The sequence below is a fragment of the Gymnodraco acuticeps genome, unplaced genomic scaffold (assembly GCF_902827175.1).
Source record: "Gymnodraco acuticeps unplaced genomic scaffold, fGymAcu1.1, whole genome shotgun sequence".
Lineage (NCBI taxonomy): Eukaryota > Metazoa > Chordata > Actinopteri > Perciformes > Bathydraconidae > Gymnodraco > Gymnodraco acuticeps.
Window position 1 is genome coordinate 78,231 of NW_022989931.1, and position 22,933 is coordinate 101,163.

At 40.7% G+C, this 22,933-nt stretch overlaps 1 protein-coding gene across 1 annotated transcript in view; it reads left to right on the plus strand.

Annotated features, from left to right (window-relative positions):
• Positions 1 to 19,200, plus strand: part of b3gnt2b (UDP-GlcNAc:betaGal beta-1,3-N-acetylglucosaminyltransferase 2b) — a 32,958-nt gene extending 13,758 nt beyond the window's left edge. The window contains exons 2-3 of the mRNA XM_034209945.1: positions 7,454 to 7,607; positions 15,318 to 19,200. Of these exons, the coding sequence (XP_034065836.1) occupies positions 15,343 to 16,536 (1,194 nt within the window). The 5' untranslated portion in view covers positions 7,454 to 7,607; positions 15,318 to 15,342 and the 3' untranslated portion in view covers positions 16,537 to 19,200. The remainder of the gene's footprint in view (positions 1 to 7,453; positions 7,608 to 15,317) is intronic.
• Positions 19,201 to 22,933: the final 3,733 nt, after the last annotated feature.

Sequence of the window (22,933 nt, forward strand, 5' to 3'; positions counted from 1 at the left end):
TCGCACGCTCACTGCTTGATAGCGCGCGAAGGTCCGTTTGCGCCGGTTGCTAAGCAACATCGTTATGGGGAAATGCAAGTTTGTGTCCAAATGGTTGGAAGATAAGGAGGAAGGACAATCAATACTGTATATAGTCAATGTGAGGTAAAGTGTGTCGCCAATGTAACCGGTTAGAACTCATAGTGGAGATGAGGTCTTAAAATGTATGGAAAGGGTCTTAAAAAAGGTCTTAAAAGGGATTACATTTGACTTCAGGATTCCTGCATACCATATATACTGTTGGTAGGTTTATAGCTGAACTGGGTGTGTGTACTTCTTAGTAAAGGGAATAGTCTATTATAATGATATTAACTGATAATAATAAACATGCCTTTTATACCTGGGGCCTTGGAAAAGACTGAGTCCTGCTGCCATTGAAGTTTGGCTAATAATGAACACTAAGCAGGTTTAGCTTTTAAATTCTGCTTCATTCATTGTTTTTTTAGCTGCAAACATAAAATGGCAGTTAACATGATGTTGAACCTGAACGTTATTACCAGTTAGGAGCCGCTGTGTTTACCTAATATGTTTTTCTCCCAGGAAGGTTATAAGGGCCTTGTGGCAACCCAGAAATAATATTGGATGTCAGGAAAGCTCACACACCTTTAGGGTTTATTTGTCATTCTTTGTGACAGCAAGGCAAGTTTATATAGCACTTTTCAACACAAGGCAATTCAAAGTGCTTTACAAAAAATGAAAGACATTAAGAAAATGGCATTTAAAATCAGTCATTAAAAAGAAAAGCTAATAAAATAAACATTAAAAGAAAAAATACATGGATAAAAGTTACAGTGCAGTCTAAGATATGAATAGTTCAATTAAAAGCAGCGGCAAAAAGAAAAGTCTTCAGCCTGGATTTAAAAGTAGTCAGAGTTGCAGCGGACCTGCAGGTTTCTGGGAGTTTGTTCCAGATATTTGGAGCATAATAACTGAACGCTGCTTCTCCATGTTTAGTTCTGACTCTGGGGACAGAAAGCTGACCAGTCCCTGAAGACCTGAGAGATCTGGATGGTTCATAATTTAGCAGGAGGTCAGAAATGCAGCATGTAATGGAGCTGGTGAATTATCAGCGACTGCATTTTTTTGAATTGGTACATTTCACATTTCTGATAGATATATGGTTAGTCACTTTTTGAAACCTAAACAATGATATTGATATGGAAACTCTGTAATTGTGACGCTGTTTCTAAATCACATCAATCCTAGCAATCCTACTATTTGACATAGTATAAGCTAATAAAGCATTCTGCCGGATTGACCAGTCTTTAGTCTGAATAGAGACAAATATATGAGTTAGGTAATTGTTGTGATTGACAGTGTGCAGAAATGTTTGGTCTTTTTAAACAAATAAAATCATTTAAAAAATAAATGCTACAACAATTAGATGAGAAAGTTCCCTGGGAGAGTTGATAGTGCTTTGAAATTAAGAAGTAAAAGCCATGTTTCTGAACAGGTCAAACAGACTGTTAGAAACACTTTTCTTATATAAAGGAAACTCTAGTGAAGAGTAAAGCGTATTAAGATGAGTATCAGTGAATCCCTTTAGAAAGTATAGAGACATTCCATTGTTTATGAACTCCTCTGCTCATATTTGCTCTAACATTGTTGGATAATCATAAGTGAATATGTCTGACTGTTAGTCAATAATGCCACGCAGTGAAAGGTGAGGTTCTCATTATCTGCTGACCTCTCACATCTACCCAGGGGAAACAATGGTTTAATGTTTTACTACCCCAGCCGTGTGTTTAAAGCGAGCGTTACACCTCAGTGACTTTACCAAACGCTACAAATCATAGAAGATATTTCTTTACCTACCTATGTGTTCCCAGTATTTGGCCACTCAGTGATGTAACTGGTGGTTCATTGGTACTTGACTAATGTTTAAAGGTGGTCCCCTATTATACTGTTTTTCATCAATATATTATAGGTCTCAGATACAGTGGCGAACCGTCAGGGCCTTCAAGGTATTCAGAGAATACCCTGGAACACTCAGATAAAATCGATTTAATTATATAAATAAAATGAATAAATGAAAATGGTATCTGCCACTGCTCAGATATATATAAAACATGTCTCTGAAGTGTTTGGCTTCAAACACCAAACAGATAATTGCAGCATCCCATAATCCCCTCTGTTTCAGCCCTGTTTCCAAAGTGCTGATTCTCTGTCTGTTACTTTAGATGAAAATAAGGAGCCCCTCCCCACGCCCCTCTGAGAGATATTTGGTTACAAAGAACACAATAGGCGCTTTCACACCGCAGTACTTTTCCCACAAAGGTTCATGAGAACTTTGTTCATCAGAACTCTTTAGTTCTCATGAACTAAGTACAGATCGTGTTCACACCGGAATGAGTCCCTGGGGAGGATTAGGCAAATGAAGCCGCTGACGTCACTTCTTCTTCCTCTGCTTTGGGTTTACTGGCAGGCCGCAAACCACTTCACGCCGTACACTACCACTTCACGCCGTATACTACCACTTCACGCCGTATACTACCACCCGAAGTCCCCAGCCAGAAGTCCCTGGAGTTGGGGACTGGCTTCAGTAGAAGCTGCTGGGACTCCCAGCAGCTTCTACTGAAGCCTTCCGAGTAAATCGCCAGAACGCCGACACCTCCTCATCTCTACCGCTCCACCGCTCCCATGTTTTATTTTGTGTTGCCATAAGTTATTCTCTCTGCGTTTGTGCGCTGGACTAATGCTAATGCTAATAATGCTAATGCGATGATAATAAAATGGCGGCTTCACAACAGTTTTTGGGAGTTTTACGGGGCGTGGTTTGCAATCCGCCCAGCCAATCGGATATAGGAACCTTTTTCTCCCACGAAAGTCCCTGCTCTTGCGGCGCGTTTCCACTGCAGCGGGGTAGCCCCGTTTAAGCGTCCCTAAGCGTCCTCGCTCTGGCCTCGCTGGCCGGCCCAGGCCGTGGCGCATTTCCATTACAGTTTAGGACCTGGGGTAGTAACGCAGTGTAGGAGGGGCGATCGGCTTTGTTTTTGTTCACATTTCGAGTTGTTCCGTCGAGCTCCCGCTGGATGTTATCATCCCCAATGAGATGTAGGAACGTCGTCACCTCCTCGGTCGACCACGGTGTGCTTTTCTTATTAGACGTAGCCATTTTGTAGCTCCTCCGTTTACAAAATGCTGTTTATAAAAATGCTGCAAGCTTGATTCTAAATATATATGCGACGCTAGGGATGAACTTGCGCGTGATCTTGTGACGATTCTCTCTGACCAATCAGCAGTCGAGAGTGTTGACGTCACTAGTTCAGCCCTGGCCCTGGTCTGAGGGAACCACGATTTTATGAGGCCGGAAAAAGAGGGAAAAAGTACCCGCTGGCCGGTACTAGGCTATATGGAAACGCCACCAAAAACCGGCCTGGCCGCTTGAGGACGGTTAAGGACGCTTAAACGGGGCTACCCGCTGCAGTGGAAACGCGCCATAACAGGGACTGAAAAGGGGGTAAAAAGGTTCTCATTAACTCATTTGAGTTCCGGCTCTTTTTAGTGCGAACGCGACATTTCGGAACTAAAGTGGGAAAAGTACTGCGGTGTGAACGCGGCTATTGGTACTCTAGGAGGCGATTCAGGTGATACTGTTACCTTGGTTGCTGATTGGCTAATGGTTACACAAGCCAAAACATCGTTATGACATCATAAAGTGGCCGAAATCTGATCAGCTCATTTTCAGACAGGTTTTTATTAGGGCCGGGACTCGATTAAAAAAATTAATCTAATTAATTAGAGGCTTTGTAATTAATTAATCGAAATTAATCGCATTTTTAATCACATATAAATAGTTGACCTGAGAACAGTGAGAAGCAATTTTGTTCACATGGATTTTAGTATACCATTAGGCGCATTCACACCGCAGTACTTTTCCCACAAAGGTTCATGAGAATTTAGTTCATGAGAACTCTTTGAACCTGGGGGTGGATTAGGCAAATGAAGCCGCTGACGTCACTTCTTCTTCTTCTTCTGCATTGGGTTTACTGGCAGGCCGCAAACCACTTCACGGCGTATACTGCCGCCCAAAGTCCCCGGCCGGAAATCCCCGGAGTTGGGGACTGGCTTCAGTAGAAGCTGCTGGGACTCCCAGCAGCTTCTACTGAAGCCTTCCGAGTAAATCGCCAGAACGCCGACACCTCCTCATCTCCACCGCTCCCATGTTTTATTTTGTGTTGCCATAAGTTAGTCTCTCTGCGTTTCTGCGCTGGGCTAATGCTAATGCTAATAATGCTAATGCGAGGATAATAAAATGGCGGCTTCACCAAACTTTTTGGGAGTTTTACGGGGCGTGGTTTGCAATCCGCCCAGCCAATCAGACATATAGCTCTTTTCTCACAAGAGAGCCGTACGAAAGTCCCTGCTCTCTAGCAGCTCTCTGCTCTCTAGCAGGGACTTTCGTGGGGGTAAAAAGGTTCTCATGAACTAATTTTAGTACCGGCTCTTTTTGGTGTGAACGCGATAAAAGAGGCTAACGTCCACGCTAGCTTCCACGCTAGCTGCTATATGTTTTGCATTGAGGTGATACTTGAGGCTTGATGTGCTGCGGTGATATGCGAATTCCTTTTTGCATAATTTGCACACAACCGTGCTCTTATCAGACGCTTCAATCCGTCCGTTTTTTAAAACAACATTTCCCACTGTTGTTCACTGTGGTTTGTTGTTGTCTGAAGTCATGAACGTTAGTTGGTGCTCCAGTATAATCGGTACGCCTGAAACTCATCCAGTGAGAAACGTTCCGCGGTGCAAAAATAAGTGCGATTAAAATGCGTTAATTTTTTTAACGCGTTAATTTTTGTGTAATTAATTAATCTTAATTAACGCGTTAAAGTCCCGGCCCTAGTTTTTATATAAAATGCATCAGGACAAAAAGTGAGAGAATCTTTTTTCCTGAAACTTTCAGAGTCTCTTTACACAGAGGGGACACATGGTGATGTATAAAAGACATGAAAAAGTGGATCTTGCATAATAGGTGACCTTTAATTTCACATCCAGTAGAGTGCCAAATACTAACCAGATGTTTATATTTAGTTTGCAGTCAGGTTTATAAAACATGCTTTCAATAGGAGTGTGGTGTGTGTCCACGGCTAATGTTGTTTCCCCTTTTTTGGCTTCCTTCCTGTTTACACACCTTTTTTTATTTGATCGCAGCACATTCGAAAAATTGTTGGCTCTCTAAACTACTCCATCAGGAGTGCCAAGTTGAGTTTGCAAAAGGCGTCTAGCTGTGAGGGAATGAGTCCTGTTTTCCTCATGGATATTTAAATGTGAAAAGGAAATGTTTGGTCATTTAAAGGAGACCTATCATGCAAAATGCACTTTTTGATGTCTTTTATATATAAAGATGTGTCCCCGGTGTGTCAGGGAACTCACGCAGCGTCAGAAAATAAAACCCTCTCTCTTTTCCTCCGTACCCAAATCTCTAAAAACGGGGCTACAACGGAGCTGATCCAGATTTGCGTCCGATATGACGTAATATCTGAAATGTGGACCCACGGCCCTATCAGAAACGTTGCTATCAGAAACAATGCCCGACTGTTTTGGATGTAATATGGTCGGTGTTTACATTAGCATCGCTAACACTCAGAGCTAACCTGTACTGGAGAGCATGTGTGTGAAGAAGCAGGAAATAAAAAGGAACTCACCTTGTGGTATAACCGGCAAGAGAGAAAGCCTTTGAGCTCCAAACTGTTTCAGAGAGAATCCTTGATAATCCATGATATGGCGTTTCATCACGGCAGTATTTAGTTTAGACAGTAGCTGCCGGGTCCCGCATGAGCACTTTTGAAACAGGAAGTGAATTTGCTTCGGTGTATAATGCTGCATAATCAAAGAAATAGAAAACATTTGTAGAAAAAGACGAATATAGATATATTATAAAAAAACATTTACAAGAAATTGGAAATGTACAAAACCTTTTAAATGCATGCCAAGTACACACAATCTGAACAGGACATTCATAACTTTCTTGTCTTCAAACGGGAATATCGGGGTTATCATTAGTCCTCATCAGCTCTCCAGTGATATGGGCGTTGTTTTGGACAGAAAGCAGGACGGAGCGGCATGCAGCGGCTTGTCTGCATGAGTCTGAGAGCCTCAAACATAAAGAGCACTAAGCCTGGGGAGGGAAACTGACATGGGAGAGCTCAAATGTCTGTGCACTGGAATGAAAATCCCTAAAAACGGCTATTAGAGCAGAAGAACATCTGCAACTCTGTCTGGGTCTTTCATGTTTCACGTTTTCCCCCCAGTAAGAAAGTGTAAACTGTTTAAATGGTATATAAAGTGTATAGGGTTGGTATCTGTTTGTTTGTTGAATGATACCTTTGTGCAAAACTTGAGGTATTGTTGTCTTGATTCCATCTCTGGAAATTCATTTTTGTTTTAAATCAGCCCAACTCCATTTAAGTTTCTGTATTAACCTGATGTATTTACTAGGGTTGCCAGAAACTGACCATGATCAAAATCGATTATTCGGCAGCCTTGGCTTGTACTACTTGTAACAGTACAAACAACAAACATGCACGCATGTCATCCCAACGACGTGGCCTTGAAGTGAAGTTGGTAATGGCTGGCTGTGCTGCGTCTTTCTCTGTAACCTCTTTGGCGTGCTTCGCACTCAAATGCGAACGCATTGTTGAGGTTGAGCTGTGATAGACCAACGTCTTTTCGCAGAGCTTGCATTTAACTTCCTTTGGACTTGTAAGTTCGAAGTAGTTCCACGAGGAGGAACTATTTCTACCTGCCGCTTTGTTCATCTTTAGTCGCACGTGTGAGGGAGAGGGGGGGTGGGGTCGGTGTGTAGCGTGCTGCAGCAGCAGTCTGCTCTGCACGCAGGCTTCCTCCAAGTTTACAGTAAAACAAACTGGTGGTGTGACCAATGGCCATTTACAATTATTAATACTATTATTAGCATTAGTCTATATTTTGGTTGAAACTAAGCCAGAAAAATAAAACATAAATAATAATAAAAATATATATAAATAAAATCGATTTTTACAAATAATATTCGATTATGGAGACTGTAACGAATATTCGAATAATCACTGACATCCCTAGTATTTACCATTATGTACTATGTAGTCATGACAAACCCAGTGTCATGCAGTCGCTCTGTGTGTTTAGAAAAACCTGCTTTTCAGGGCCAGATAATATGTCATGGGAAACTGCTATAACTCAGAACAACACACCTGTGAAACCTGGTCAGTATTTGGGAGGTGGATGTCTAACCAGGACTGAAAAACAGTTAATCAGCATGAGACATCTCCTGGTGGAGACCTGTTAACAAAACATATGAAGCTTTGACTTCTCTGCCAGCCAAAAGTGAATATGTTGCATAGGCTAACTGTTAGCATTGTCCTTTAGCCATGCTCCTCTCAGCTGTTGACACACAGTTTTAATCTGGTTTCAGGTTTGAACCTCCCCCTCCCTCCCTTCTCACCGGCCTCCCTCCCTGATCCTCCCTCCCCATTGGCTGCTGTTCTCAAGAGGGCGGGACAAAGAATGGGGTAAGAGCTGAGAGGAGCCAAGACGACACAAGCGGAGGAAACCCCGAACCTGCACAGGTAAGACCCTCACTCACACCTTCAGAAACACAATGTGACACTCTCACACATGCATAGACGTCACATTATATTTCCAAAAAGCTGTGTAATATGTGTCCTTAAAGGTGCTCACACTTAACAATAAGTCCTAAGGTTAACAATGTTTGGCAAGTAGGTTTACATATGCTAGGAATTCGCTTGGGTGTGTAATGGTGACGTTGTTTAACTGCTTTTAATTGAACTATTCACATCTTAAACTGCACTGTAACTTTTATCCATGTATTTTTTCTTTTATTGTTTATTTTATTATCTTTTCTTTTTAATGACTGATTTTAAATGCCATTTCCTTAATGTCTTTCGTTTTTTGTAAAGCACTTTGAATTGCCTTGTGTTGAAAGGTGCTATATAAATAAACTTGCCTTGCCTAGAAGCAGTATAAAAACTATAATAACATTTACAAAGGGTTAGGGTTAGGGACAAAACATTTAAATGTATAATTAGATTCAATATGTGTGAAGATGGTTGATTATGTGTTCAAGAAAACATCACAAATGTCCCTTCTACCATCTTTGAAATGTGTCAGAACCCTGAAACCTCTGCTGAAACTCAGACACACACCGTCTTTTTTACCTGCCACATCCATTGTTTTCTCTGTTCTCACACCCATCCCCCATGGGGTGAGACGCCTCCCTTCTGTTGACCTTTTATCCGGTGAACACAGTAATGTTCAAACACTGGCTGACATTGTCTGGTCTGATGATTAATGAAACACAAAATCTGCATCAAAGTCCACCTGGCTCTCTTGCTGCTGCCAGGGTCTAACCTGCACTGTCAATGAATACTACAAATTGTCTGATCTTGATAATATATATACAAGCAGATTTTTTAAAGATTAGTTTAGCATTTGTAAGAAAAACACCATCACAGTTCAAATTGTGCTCTCTGAGTTTAAGCGTATTTCCCCCTGATTTTTGCTGCTAATTTTTTAGCTCTGACTCATTTTACTAAAAGAGTGCCTCAACCAAAACAAGAAGAATATTCACTTTGAAACACTAAAGAAACGAACTTTACACTATAACAGCTTTTCAGTTCCACGCGTTAATCTATTGTGATCGATTGTCGTGGAATAGTCAGGAGAACAACATGCTTGAAAATGAATTGAAAAACATATTTCCTTTTTGTATTAAGTATTTGACATTAAGTTCAGTCCATTGTGAAGGTTGGTATAAGTCAGGAATATATTGTTAAGCATCACACAAGGCCTGCATGACGCATTAGACTGCTATATTCATAATTCAACTAATGACACTGGGTGATCATTCTTGATTAAATTGTTTACTAGTCATTTATATATTAGACTAATTTAATCCTGGCAGGAAATGGGAGTGCTTGAGTAGAATCATGAGGTACTTCACTTAACTACAGTACTAAGGTTAATTTGGTTACTACTGATGTATAGTTTTTGTTCTTGGCAAAAGTTGCAACTAGAAAACCACAGAAACTACAGCAGCATCTAAACAGTTTGCATTTGAATAATGGAGGGTAAACACGTTGACTTCGTGTGAGGGGGGTTGATTCAGTCAAAGATTAAAAGGCTTTATTTGTCACAATGGCTACAGTCAGGATCCTCCAACAATGCAAAATACAATAAACGTATTTATTTATTTATGTGCAAGGTCTGTTTCGTGCTGCTGTAACAAAATAAAAACCTAATTTGGGATCAAAGAATATCTAATCTAATATGTTATCGCAGTACTTTAACACTCTGTATACTGTAAGGGTAGTATACATATATGGACATAGGGACTATAAACAGATTAACAAATGAACAGTGTATCATATTTGAATGGTGACACTTCAGGGGTTTAACAGTCTTATATCTGCTCTGTTTTATGGAATTAAAACGAGTCTGCCATAGTTTCCAACATCTTGATCCAAACACAGATGGTTACCGTCTTCTCAAACAAAGTACCTGAATCAGTGTTCGATGTATTGTCAGCACTGAGACAGCAGATGTCCAGGCTGATGCAGGTAGGTGTATGTTTGGCGCTGCTCGACTGTTGCTTAATTAGACGTCGGGAAGCTGTGGTCGTGTCAACATGTTGTTCCTTCTTTACAATTACCCCTCCTACCCACTCATTTCCCAGAAGTCTCTTTGTTTGTACGGGGATGCAGAGGAGAGGGAAGTGTAACCATCCATTTGGAAAAGAAAGGAGGCTGTCTGTGCTGTTCCTTTTTCCTTTTAGTCATACATATAACCCCGATAGACCTTCAGGGTGCTGTGGGGACCTCTCTGTTTGCATGTAAATGTGAGCAATAGTTAAGAGAAGAGGAGGAGAGGGGGAATAATGATAGGGAGGAAAGAGAGCAAACAGGCTCAGCAGTGCAGACCTGTTGCTAGGAGAGAGAGATACATGATACAGAGGCAGGATGTGATCGTGCAGTGGTGCAGAGGAAGATAAACACTCTGTCAATTATACATGTGTATACCAAAATCTAAGCAACATTTTCAGTAGAAATGTTAGCATATACGCACAGCATGTGAAGCTCTGTAAGCTGTTTCTCTTTATGTTCCTTTTTTAGACTTTTAATATTAGTCACAATCAGAGATTTCCAATGTCAATTAGTTGGTCCGCCGCCAAAGTGTTTTGCCAATTTATCCATTTCTAGAAGGAACAATAATGAATCGTCATATTTTTGTTTCATGGATTAATCATTTGTCATTTTCAAGGAAAAACGACCAATATTCTCAGCAATATGATTCCCTGCTTGTTGTTTTTATATATTCATGATAGTATATATTTCTATATGGCTCCCTTAAAGGTGGGGTAGGTGAGTTTGAGAAACCGGCTCGAGAAACACTTTTTGTTATATTCCATGGAATGCTCTGAACATCCCGATAGCAATGAATATCTTAAGTGCTTTGACAACAAATCCATACAAAAATGTCATCTGTGGAACCCGTAATACTGTAAAAAGTACGATTGCCGCCCTGTCTGTCAGCCTTCCATCTCGTGCACGCACAAATGTATCTCGTGCCCTCATTGGGCGTGCATTGCAGCAGTACTTCAATGACTCGCCAGCAACAGGCGGCCACTTTCACCAGTCTGCTGACGTCATGTGCGCGTTCATGTGTGTTGGAGGAGGTGCTCTGTAAGGAAGTCTGAAGGAAGGGGCGGATTATTTTCGGCTGTGTACTTTCAAATTCTAGTGCACTCGAGCCGGTTTCTCAAACTTACCTACCCCACCCTTAAAGGTGGGGTAGGTAAGTTTGAGAAACCGTCTCGAGATACACTTTTTGTTATATTCCATGGAATGCTCTTAACATCCCGATAGCAATGAATATCTGAAGTGCTTTGACAAAAAATCCATACATAAATGTCATCTGTGGAAGCCGTGGCGCTGTAAAAAGCACGACCAATCATCTGAGCCGGCCCGACTAGAATAACTGGATGGCCTACCTGCCTGTCAGCCTTCCATCTGTGCACAAACTTATCTCGTGCCCTCATTGGTCATGTTCGCGTTCGTGTGTGTTGGAGGAGGGGCTCTGAAAGGAAGTGGCAGATTTTTTCCGGCTGTGTATTTTCAAATTCTAGCGCACTCGAGCGGGTTTCTCCAAAATTACCTACCCTACCTTTAAGGCTCCTGGAAGTTTGAAATACTGTTCTTTATTCTCTACTTTTTAATACATACTCAACTTACTACTAATCGTCATGTTATAGTCTTACATCAAACTGAAATATCCCAGTATTGGATGGATTGCAGTACACTGATGTTTTTAATGATCCTGACTTCTCCTCTAGCGCCACCATATGGTTGACCTTTGTGATTTTGAATGAATAGTGAATAATAACAACTTTTTGGATGGATTGTCAGTAAAGCTGCAATCTTTTTCTTTTTTGCTAACAAGGATTTGACTTGGGAAGGGTCAAGAAGTAAAATAAATAACAGAAAATGCAATATGTATGGACATAATATCTCCCAGATGCGGAGACATTTTTGTCTGTCATAACTCGCCCTCTGGCATGTTGGCTGACAGTCAGAGCAAAAGCTGCACCTTACCACCATCCATCATATATTTCTATCACCAGTCGGATATCGTTATTTAGTTTTTTCTGGTTTCAAGATGTTGTTTATACATGACACACGTTGTTTGATGTTAATATCCTCCATAATTAAAATGTGAAAGTTAGAGTAGGGCGTTGTGGTCATGTAGTGATCATGAGATAAGATAAGAGAGAACTTTATTGATCCCAATCTGGGCCATGTTTGTGTTGCAGCAGCATACAAAGACATACATGTTGAATTTACAAATGAACAACAACAAGATATAAAGCAAGGTGTTGTATATACATAAGTATGTGACCGATGGAATATTGAATATTAAACTGAATATATGTAAAATGTACTGTGTGATTTTATTACAAAAGAATAAGTAGTCTGTTTGGCGGATGATCTTCGTTGCGTGTCTTTACTCCTCCCTCCTATTTGTTTCCTGTCAGTGCTCTTCTGAAAGCTTTCTTAAAAATCAGTTTGTTTTAATAACCGTGGCTCGTTTAACGTCTGATTGCTGGCCAAGAAAGGTTATTACAGAGAGAATGTCAATGATGTTGTCTATCAATGACTGAATGATATCCCTACGAGTGGCTTCTGCAAATGTAGTCTAGGTGGAAGCATGAACAAGAGGAAAGAAACGTGCAATGGGAGGCTCAGAAAATAAAGGAAATGAGGCAGAATACAGACATTTTTAGTAAGAGGAGAAAAGAATGTAGTCGGTGGATGTGTGCGCCTGCCAAGCAGAAACCTGAGGCAGACCCCCACCTCCTGAAAGGCTGTATTGTTTGTCCGGACCCTCTGCTCACATGCTGTCCTCATTTCTGTCTTTTTTTTGTTCATTTGAATCGGCCAAAAAGGGGAAACCAAGGTGACAATACATCCTCAAATGACATTGAAACTGTCTATCAACCATTTTATTAAGTAAACATGGTACATCCCTAAACAAAAGACACATGGCAGTTTTCAACGGTTGTGTTGCAAATGACTTAACATCAGTATAGGTTACAGTATAACTTTCATTATGGTAGAATTCAGTGCTTCTCAAAGTGTGGTCTGCGGACCACTGGTAGTCCGTGAGCGCCCCCTAGTGGTCCGTGAGTATATTGGTAACATTTCACATTTTAAATAAATAAGTTAATGTAAGTTTTCCGCACTCTCGCGGGAATATCTCCGCAATGGAGCGAGCTTAAGTTTCACTTTCGATTGCATGATATAGCCCAAAGCAACACCTTCGTCACCTGTTTGTACCATTTTCAGGCAATTTGTAATCTGTTCTAGAAATACGATGTGTTTTTGGATATTTGTGGAGTTAGGTGGTCCGCGAGTGCAGAAACACTGTGGTAGATAATTATACTAATTGTTTTAGTGTATTTAGTTTGGACTGTAGCTTGACCTCCCAGTCTGTCCGTGCACATGTCCTATTGGATAACTGGACTATTGTTGGTTTGGATGGGAGTTTAAAGAATAACCCATTTGTGCCTCAATACTATATTTACAATAAATAAAGACGTTTATTCCGATTGGTCTAAAGCAGGGGGGTCAAACTCAAATACACAGTGGGCCAAAATAAAAAAATTGGTACTAGTCGAGGGCCGGACTGGTTCAATGTTTATTGCAAAACGTATTGAAATGAACTTATTGCACATATTAAACCTGGAACTAACAAAGCTTAAATTATTGCCTATAAAAACAACATTAAATAATCAGTTGCATTCATTTCTTATGGCTCTATCTGCAGCTTTTCCAGAGTCATTTCTTATGATTACATACATTACAGCTTCAACAAAACTATTCCCCTCAAAGAACAAACCAAGCATGCCCTGTTGTCCTGAGAGAAAGTGCAGAAGGAAACATCCATTGAACTCAGTGTGCTGCTCTGTGATGCTAGTTCAAGCAGATACTTGGCATCTCATCTTGGGTGCAAGTTCATCAATGTTTGGGCTCAGGCTCTGAGCTGAGGAGACCCTCAGGATGGAGTGAAGGTGTGCTTGCAATATACCGGCGGGCCAGATCTAATAGTAATTAGAAATTATCCTGCGGGCCGAAATTAAATCCACCAAGGGCCTGATTTGGCCCCCGAGCCTTGAGTTTGACCCATGTGGTCTAAAGTCTTGAAATCTTGAACAGACATACTTTTGAAAGAGATAAATAAAAGGTTATATTGTGTTTATTGAATGTCTTCCATATTACATATTTTTGCAACACTTCATGGGGCTTCTTGTAGTTTCTGAGATGCAGCCATTTTCTTATCACGCTATATTTAGTCTTTGGAAGCATGGGTGTTCTTTCTGAAATACTATTAAATATATTGAAAACAGAAGTCATGCGTGTCCAACAACCAGATATAGTATAATGAGGAAAAGTCCCCTTTTCTACCAGACATTTTAACGGATTTATTGTTATTTGTATATATTTGTATGGTGTGTGTTTGGCAAAGGGTTAGGGTTAGGAGAAAACTTCCACAAAATGGAAATCTAAATTTCACTCGGGAGCACAAATTGTTACACTGTGTGTTTTTAATTGGTTAACTTGACCAAAAGCAACAAGTTAGTGGGATTGTATTGCAGAAATACTGGACAGAATATTTGTGATCGAACTCGTTAACCACGAGTTAGATCACAAATATTCTGTCCAGTATTTCAGGTTTACAGGTTTAACCCCAACCATCACCTGTCTGACGTGTATTTGAGACAAACTCGCTTCTGTTAGAGAAAATACGAAATTGATTTCCAGATATTTAGCCTCTTCCTTAGTTTCCCCCCAGCATTTTTAATCAATGTGTCTGTGCATCCTCATGACTCTGTGTCACAGTGGTCTCGTGGTTAAAATACATTTTCCCTACTCCTGTTCTCAAAGAGATAAGTGATGAAACTGCACACTTCCACATCGCTCCAGCCCTGACTGAGTGACCATACAGAGACTTTCCCTGAAAGCACATGATCATTACCCTGAACATCGATTTTCCCATCAGGGATTCCTGTCAAGACTGACCAAGCTCCTAAAAGGCGTGGATGCATGAAATATCTTCTACAAACAGGTCTTCACTGATAGTTAATGTGACACAGCGCTGTGACTGTACACCCGTTGGTTAAAAGGAAGTCATTGAATGGACTTATTGTTGATGCTGTAAAGAAAGTTATGCATACAAACTCTTTGCATTGTAAACCTTAGGAGAGACAGGTAACTTTATTGTTACCTCTTGTAAAACAGTCGTCCTCTACTTGCCATGACTCCGTGCATGTGACAATTATTCAAATGATTTGATTTGTTTGCTTATTCAGGTCAGCAGCTGCTTTCCATGCATTTGCACTGCTGTTGTGTTTGTGGACAGTACGTTAATACCGTAAAAAAATAAAATAATCTAATCTGGTGCATATGTTATTTCTAAGAAGCGCAATACAACCAGTAACCAAACTGTTTAATTTAAGGACCAACACAGACAGACAGAAAGCAGCTCCCCGTATGGCATGTAATAAAAAAGCATTTGAAACTTGTATGTATAACCACACAAACTTTAAATACAACTTCTACGCAGTAAAGAGTCCATTTTGTCCACGAGAAACCAGACAAAAGTCCTTCCAGGTTATGAAGCCACCTTGATATGGTTTAATGCAGCGAGCTAGGGACCCAAAGTATTTTCCTTCTCCTCATCTTCTTCATCTTTCTGTGTCTCAGGTGGTGACGGGTGCAGGACTCTGTCATGGCGCTGCTGTGGAGGAGGTTGAAGCTTCTGGTGACGGTGATGATGGTCAACCTCTTCATCTTCATCATCATCTCCCGACAGAGCAACCAGGACAAAAACGACCGCAACAAAATCCGCATCCCCTCCAAACCCTTCTGGAGCAAACTGGCTCCCAGCGCTGCGTACTGGAACCGGCAGCAGCAGGTCCTGGACCTCCAGAACAACCCGGTCCTGGTGGCCAACTACAGCTTCGCCGACACACCTGAGTGGTTAAATGAGACCGGGTTGATCTCCGACCCCTGCCAGCCTAACGTCCGGGTGACCACGCAGGTGAAGGACTACAACTCCCTGCCGGGGCGCTTCAAGGACTTCCTGCTCTACATGCACTGCCGCTCCTACCCTCTGATGGTGGACCAGCCGGCCATCTGTAAGCAGCCGCCCTTCCTGCTGCTGGCCGTCAAGTCCTTGGCCCCACACTTCGACCGCCGACAGGCCATCCGTCAGTCCTGGGGCCGGGCCGGGCTGATAGCCAATCAGACGGTGGTGACCATCTTCCTCCTGGGCAACGCCACGGCGGGGGACCACCACCCGGACCTCTCCGAGATGCTGCGCTACGAGAGCACCCGCCACAAAGACATCATCCAGTGGGATTACAGGGACTCCTTCTTCAACCTGACCGTCAAAGAGGTGCTGTTCCTGGAGTGGATCCAGACGCGCTGCCCCGAGGCCAAGTTCATCTTCAAAGGAGACGACGACGTCTTCGTCAACACTTTCCGCATCCTGGACTTCCTCAAGGGCCTCTCGGAGCCCAAAGCCAGGGACCTGTTTGTGGGCGACGTGATCACAAACGCTGGGCCGCACCGGGACAAGAAGGTGAAATACTTTATCCCGGAGAGCATGTATGTGGGGATGTATCCTCCGTACGCAGGAGGGGGGGGGTACTTGTACTCCGGGGACATCGCTGCTCGCTTACACAACGCCTCGCAGCACGTGGCGCTGTACCCGATAGACGACGTCTACACGGGGATGTGTCTGAGGAAACTAGGGCTGGCCCCCGAGAAGCACAAAGGCTTCAGGACCTTTAACATAGAGGAGAAGTACCGCTCGAACCCTTGCGCCTACAAGAGCTTAATGCTGGTTCACCCCCGGACCCCGCAGGAGATGATCCAGATCTGGGCCTGGCTCAGCAGCCCCGACCTCAACTGCCAGTGATGATACTAAAAAGACATTTTGAGGATGGTTCAAAGACAATTATTTTATTTTGAACAGGGTCGTGACTTAAGAGTTGGCAGCTTCAAGTTCAGATGTTATTAAAATGGTCACATGGTTAAAAGTCGATGCCTCTAGAGAAGAGGAAGGATGTGATGCCACCAAAGTATTTTGACTCGATGTCAGGCTTACGTAGACCCTAACCCTGCTTCACTGTCGAAACGAGCTTCACCAAAAGTGACTGCGTCTTTCTCTGCGTGCACATATTTATATCGCAACTATTTATATGGCCTTTGTAAAGCTTTAACACTGTGTGTCTGCTCTGCGACGGGCCGTCACACACTGTCCAGTTTTCAGCACTCTCGACTGTATAAACATTTCCAAAGGTAAATAAGACCGAAGCTTAAGTTACTTTAGTCACGTTTATTGCTGGAGGAGAGTGTGAGGTGAACACGTCCACGTAACTGTTGCTGGAGGATTAGTTTGTGCTGCTATTCTCATCCACACTCCCTAAAGTATTTACATGTGGATCGCTTCAACTCACACAAAAACTAGTTTGTTTTACCTTAACTCCATCTTTCAGTTTCGGTAAACTCCAAACGATTCAGTCTGTATTTGATATACCTGTAACCATTATGTTGAGCTGTGTCTCGTTTCTTTTTAACTGGTAGATAATGTTGCAACAATGAGTCCATAGAGCTTAAAACCGGTGTGTTTTGAGGAGTGGATGCACGCTTTGCTTTCAGGGAACAGGAATGTGAGTCCGGCTCTGTGCAGCTCAGCAGGTCTGGGCTTGGTTTTGAAATCCAAATGCTGGTTAATTCTGCTTCAGGTTCTCATTTTACACAAAAGGACAAAGCTCATATGCACCTAAGTGCTTTTTTCTTCACACTGCTGAGCGTCTGTCTGTGAGGGAAATGTTGAGTGCTGGTAAATGTTGCTTTAATGTCAGAGAATCAGAGGCTTAACATCATGTCCAAGTCTCTGCAATGTTCACTGATCATTTAAAGGCTTCATTTTAAAATGTTACATATCTGTTTTATGGAGGAAATGATGTCTTGTTGTCTTGTTGGTGAATGTTCAAAATGGTGGATATTATATTAAGGCTCACTACTGTACAGTCTTTAATAAGAGAAGTGCTGCACATATTCAGCTGTATGTGAAACAGAGTCAGTGAGAGGTTTCAGATGCACATTTTTAGATATCTCAGTGAAGGAGATGCTTCTTTCCGTTCTCAAACCCATCAGAGAGATCTGTCACATGAATGTATGTCTGTACACATATTTAAAGCCAATCCTCTGATTTCAGTCAAAACGTGGATTTTCTTCAGTATTTCTTCTCCAAATGTCCCTAGACCTGACCTAGTGTGAATCTGGTGGAAACACTTTAGATCCTCGGCCTCTGTTAGAGCGCCCCCTGCTGGTCAGGAGGGTGAACATGTAAGACTATTAGCTTTACACACACTGATCAACTCCATGACCCAAAACTGGAGTGCTAGACCTATTTCATGCATATAATGTTCAAGAATCACATTCGTTATGTCTATTTGTGACTCCTCTGAATCACCAAATGATCATTTAGAGCAACGTATGTCTCCATTTTTGTGTTATTTTGTTCCTATATCGTTGTCAGACATTTGGGTTTGGCTTTACAAGAAGTTAAGACAATCACAGTGAGGTTATTAAAGGTTATTTTTGTAGTTTGGGTTGTGTTTAATAGCTGCTACTCCAGTCCTTACACAATGTAGGATTAAAGAAACACAAAAAGGTAACGAGTGCAAACGAGAGCTAAGAACAGACTGAAGGCTTGAATGACTCTCTTCACACACCAGTAATAGATTACATTGTGCTGCACACAGTTTGTGGCTACTTGAAATGTTTACATGCTTTTAAAAGTAATCATCACTTCATAAATGTTGCTTCTGTCTGATGATTGGCTGTAGAGGTCATTCCTCGAAACGTGTTGTGTATGTTTCACAGTCTGACGTTCACTTTTTGAATGTTGATATTCAACATTTATCAGTCACTGCGCTTTTCGTTTGGAGCTTCCCATAGTTTCATTTGAAGGACCTTCTTCCTGTGTATACACACTCAGTGTTTCTCTGGGCTCAGCAGCCAGGATGTCATTTTGTTGAGCTTCTGTAGCTGTTGTTTCAGTAAGCGAAGTGTATAAAAAAACAACATATTACCATCTATGTGCATACAAATGTAACTGAAGCTCCAGGATTGTGGAGGGTGATGTATTACTCAATACGACAGGGAATTGTAAATCAAAAACAAAATTGCAAACTAGGGGGGAAATATCCAACAAAAGAAGAAGTTATCATGCTATAAAGTGTTTTTAATTAGTCAGGATTTATCTTAAGTCCATCCTTTTGAAGAACTTTGGCTAAATCCTTTCTTTAAAAACCATTAACGCATATTTACAAGTGTTCAGAGAACTTGTAATTGAATAAAGCGTTTCCGTGTTACACCAGTCCGAGGTGAATACCAAATCTGTGCCTGATGTTTGTGCTGTAAGTGTAAGATTCATCCACGTTCAGTGTGATCGCTTTTTTTTTTATACCTAGAATGACTTGATTATTTCAATAAAGTTATATTTGCTGTTTCTGTATATACTGTTCTATGCATTTTTATTGTGAACCAAATAAATTATGTGAAGCGTTAAGACGGTTTGTTCATCCATTTTGTTGTACAATTACTGTTTTTTTTTATTGTATGTATTTTATAATAGTCATATTTTTCTGAAAACCGTCAGTATTATTTTACATTCCAGGGTTCTTACGGTCATTAAAAACCTGGAAAGGTCATGGAAATTCAAAGTGCTAATTCCAGGCCCTGGAAAAGTTATGGAAAACAATATTTTTCCCAAAGTTTTGGAAAAGTCATGGAAATATAACTAAAGTCGCATCAAATATAATTTATATTTGATCTAATCACCGAAATAGTATTACTATAACGATAATAAATACTGTATCGTATAGTAATGAAACGTAAAATTGAATTTAACTGTCGAGGTATTTTGCTGGTGAGAGATTTGAGTTGCTTTAGCGTGTAGAAGCTAGTAAGCCTACTATTTGATTTAGATAGGCACAACATGTTTCATATGCAGACCTTATTTTCCTGTTCCATGTTAAAATAAACCATTTTCAGTGGTACCTGAGAAAGAGTAATTTCTTTGGTCATGGAAAATTAGGTAAGTCATGGAGAAATTGAAAATCATTGGTGAAAAAGTGTATGAACCCTGGTTTTCATATACTCATTTAGAAACCAACTAAAAATATATCCTTCACATCTTTTTGGAGTTATTATTGCAGAAATTATTGAAAACTACATTTCAAATAGCAACCCTTTTTTTTTTTAAAGGGACATTTATGCTAATTTGCAAGTCATTTAGCAGCAAATAAACCAGTGAATTTCATCTTTATTTTGACATGTGATACCTTACAACAAAGCAATGTCTGCTTTTGAAAGACTATCACCCCTACATGTAAATAGTTTAAGCATAGGAGGATTTTTTCTTCTCCGATTTATTTTGAAGATTTTGAAAGAGATGCTCAGTTTTACATGAAAACAAAAATATGCACAATTTTTTCTGGCAATGTATAAAACTAGAGATGACTTGTGGAGGATTGGATTGTTGCTGACCCATAAAAGGGTTACATATGTTATAAAGAAAGAAGATAAGTAGTTAATAAAAACTGCATTAACATCTCAAAATGTTATTTTCTGTCTTGCAGTGAACACATTTAAACAGCAGAGGGCAGCAGTGTGCTTTAGAACAGACTACAAAGACTCCACATGTACTGATTACGTATATATTGTAAATACAATATATTGTGTTTAGTAGTGTAACTGGACATTAGAAATCAAATTAGCCCTTTCTGAACCAGTTTGTCTTTATTTTCTATTTCATTTTGGTAAGTATCTCCTATAATTTGAGTGCTGCAGGTGATCATCACTCCTGACTCACCGCTGCCAGGAAGACAAGATGATAAACCGAGTTTCAGTTCTCGGAAACACACACGCACGCACGCACGCACACACACACACACACACACACACACACACACACACACACCTGTATGTCAGGGTCTCAGGAGGTTTCACTTCCTCGTCTGTCATCTAAATGGATGCAATCTCTATCTGACTATAGAAGCAGCATCTTATTGTCGACCTCACACACATCTAAAACACACGTTCAAACACAGCGTATTCATTGTTTAACCCTCTGGAGTCGGTGGACGCGCACATGAACCTTGTTATGTAATATGAAGTCATTATTCAGTCCTGATATATCTCAGTCCCTGCTGTGGTGAAAATAGAGTGATTGACAGCTGTTTTACTCAGAATGCGAATTTATAAAATGTCATTTTAGACATGAATAACACATTTATATACAGTGTAATTCAAATATTTCACTACTTTTGTAATCCTAAGACTTTGGTAACCAAATCTAAAACACCAAAATAATTCGATCACATGAGTAAATTTGTGTTTTCACAAGAGTTTTGAAGATTTTCCGAAAATCGGATGTCAAATTTTAAGCTTTTGAGCTACTTATCTCATCAAAGAGTGCTCTAAGGTGAGTAATTTGCATATATAGCAATACTAGAGATTGTCCTGAACATTTTGATATGTAACACATGGGTGCCATTTTAGAAGAAATACATTTAAAAGGTGATTTAAAAAACATCTAAAAATCGAGAAAATACCCTTAGACTCCAGAGGGTTCAAGCTTTTCGAGGCTGTTGGAAAGCCTCTGGCATCAACTGCAGATCAAATGAAGAAAAGCAGTTATTCAGGCTGAAAGGAAAGAATTAGTAAATGTCCTGAATAAATCCTGTGGCACCAAACAGAAATAAAAGGAGAACAAAAAAGGACATTTTGTATGGCTTTGTGAAACCAAAATAAGTGTGAAATGATATTACCTGTGCACAATTTCATACTCAAAGTAACTGAACTATAGACTCAAGATTCAAAACTTTGTTGTCAGATGCTTTATAGATTAAAGAGTAGTTTTAACAGTACAACATACAATATACTCAAGAAATACAATACATTCAAAAAATGGTGAAAAAGTAAAATGTAGAAATAAGTAAATTAGATAGAAGTAAAGTAGAGTTGTTGTTGTTGTTGTTGCTTCATTTGTTGTTCCACCATCCATTTTTCTGCTTATTTCCTGCAGTGGGATTTATAAAGGATTATCTTATTTTGTACTGTTTGTCACGTTTACTCAAAATGCTTTTCAGCCAACGTTTGACATTTTGGGTTGAAGAAACGTTCCCCTAATGACAAACAGCGTCTCATTCCTGCAAACAAAAACGCTGGAAAGTTTTTTCTTCTTTTTCCGAACTGGAACAGCGAGGAGGAAACAGTGGTTCTCAGCGAGGAGGAGGTATGCCTGCTGGAGGATGTGAGGTGGAGAGAGTGAGTCACTCGGATCCAAATCTCCACTTTCCAGCTTATTCACCCAAATGCAGGACATGTCTGTCTGTTCATGTTGAAATGCCACAATATGACAGGTAGTGGTTTTTCAGCCAAGAAATACAGAGTTTGAGATTGTTTCTGAGATGTTCTGACCAATATGTGTGTGAATGGAAATGAAAAATAGCGTAACGTGTTTCCATACATTGTGTTTCCTTGTTCTTCTGGATTATCCAAAGGCCTCACTGTTAGAAGCTTACAAATACACGTTTTGTTCATACTGGAAAAGTTGACTTCCAATATGATGTCTGGTTATATAAACAATCTGTCTGGTTAGTAGCAAACTAAACCGTGTAAACAGAAGTGACAATGACTCAACATGTAATGCCGTTTTGTTATTACAAGCTGCTCACATGGCTACGTGTGACCAACAAGCCTAGTTCAATTTTTAAGATGTATTTTTCTTCAGAAAGGTTCATTTCTGCCACTTCTCAGTAACATGTTATTTGATATTAAGTTGTTTTATATGCTCAGGTACTTTAGTCAATTTAGAGACAATGCAGCAAATGCAGTGATTTAAACAGAGTACATATTACTTGGTAGACACTTTTATCCAAAGCAACTTACATACTCAATACAGTGGGCAATCCCCACAGGAGCAATTTGGGGTGAAGTGTCTCAGGGACACAACGACATGCTGACTGCAGTGGGGTTTAGAACCTGTGACCCCCTGATCAAAACACCAACCCACGACCCACTGCACCACACGCCTCGCCTAGGCTGCTTCTCAGGTCGATTAAATGAAATCCTTGCTTCCCTCACTTGCGTCGTTTCCCTGCGTTTAGTCCCTCCCACCAGGGAAGCATGGAGGGACGCAAGGAAACCACGCGAAGCAGGGAAATGAGTTTTAAGAGCAATGGGACGTCCTTTCCTCCGGAGCGTCACGTGAAGCGACGTCCGTTTGTGATGACGCT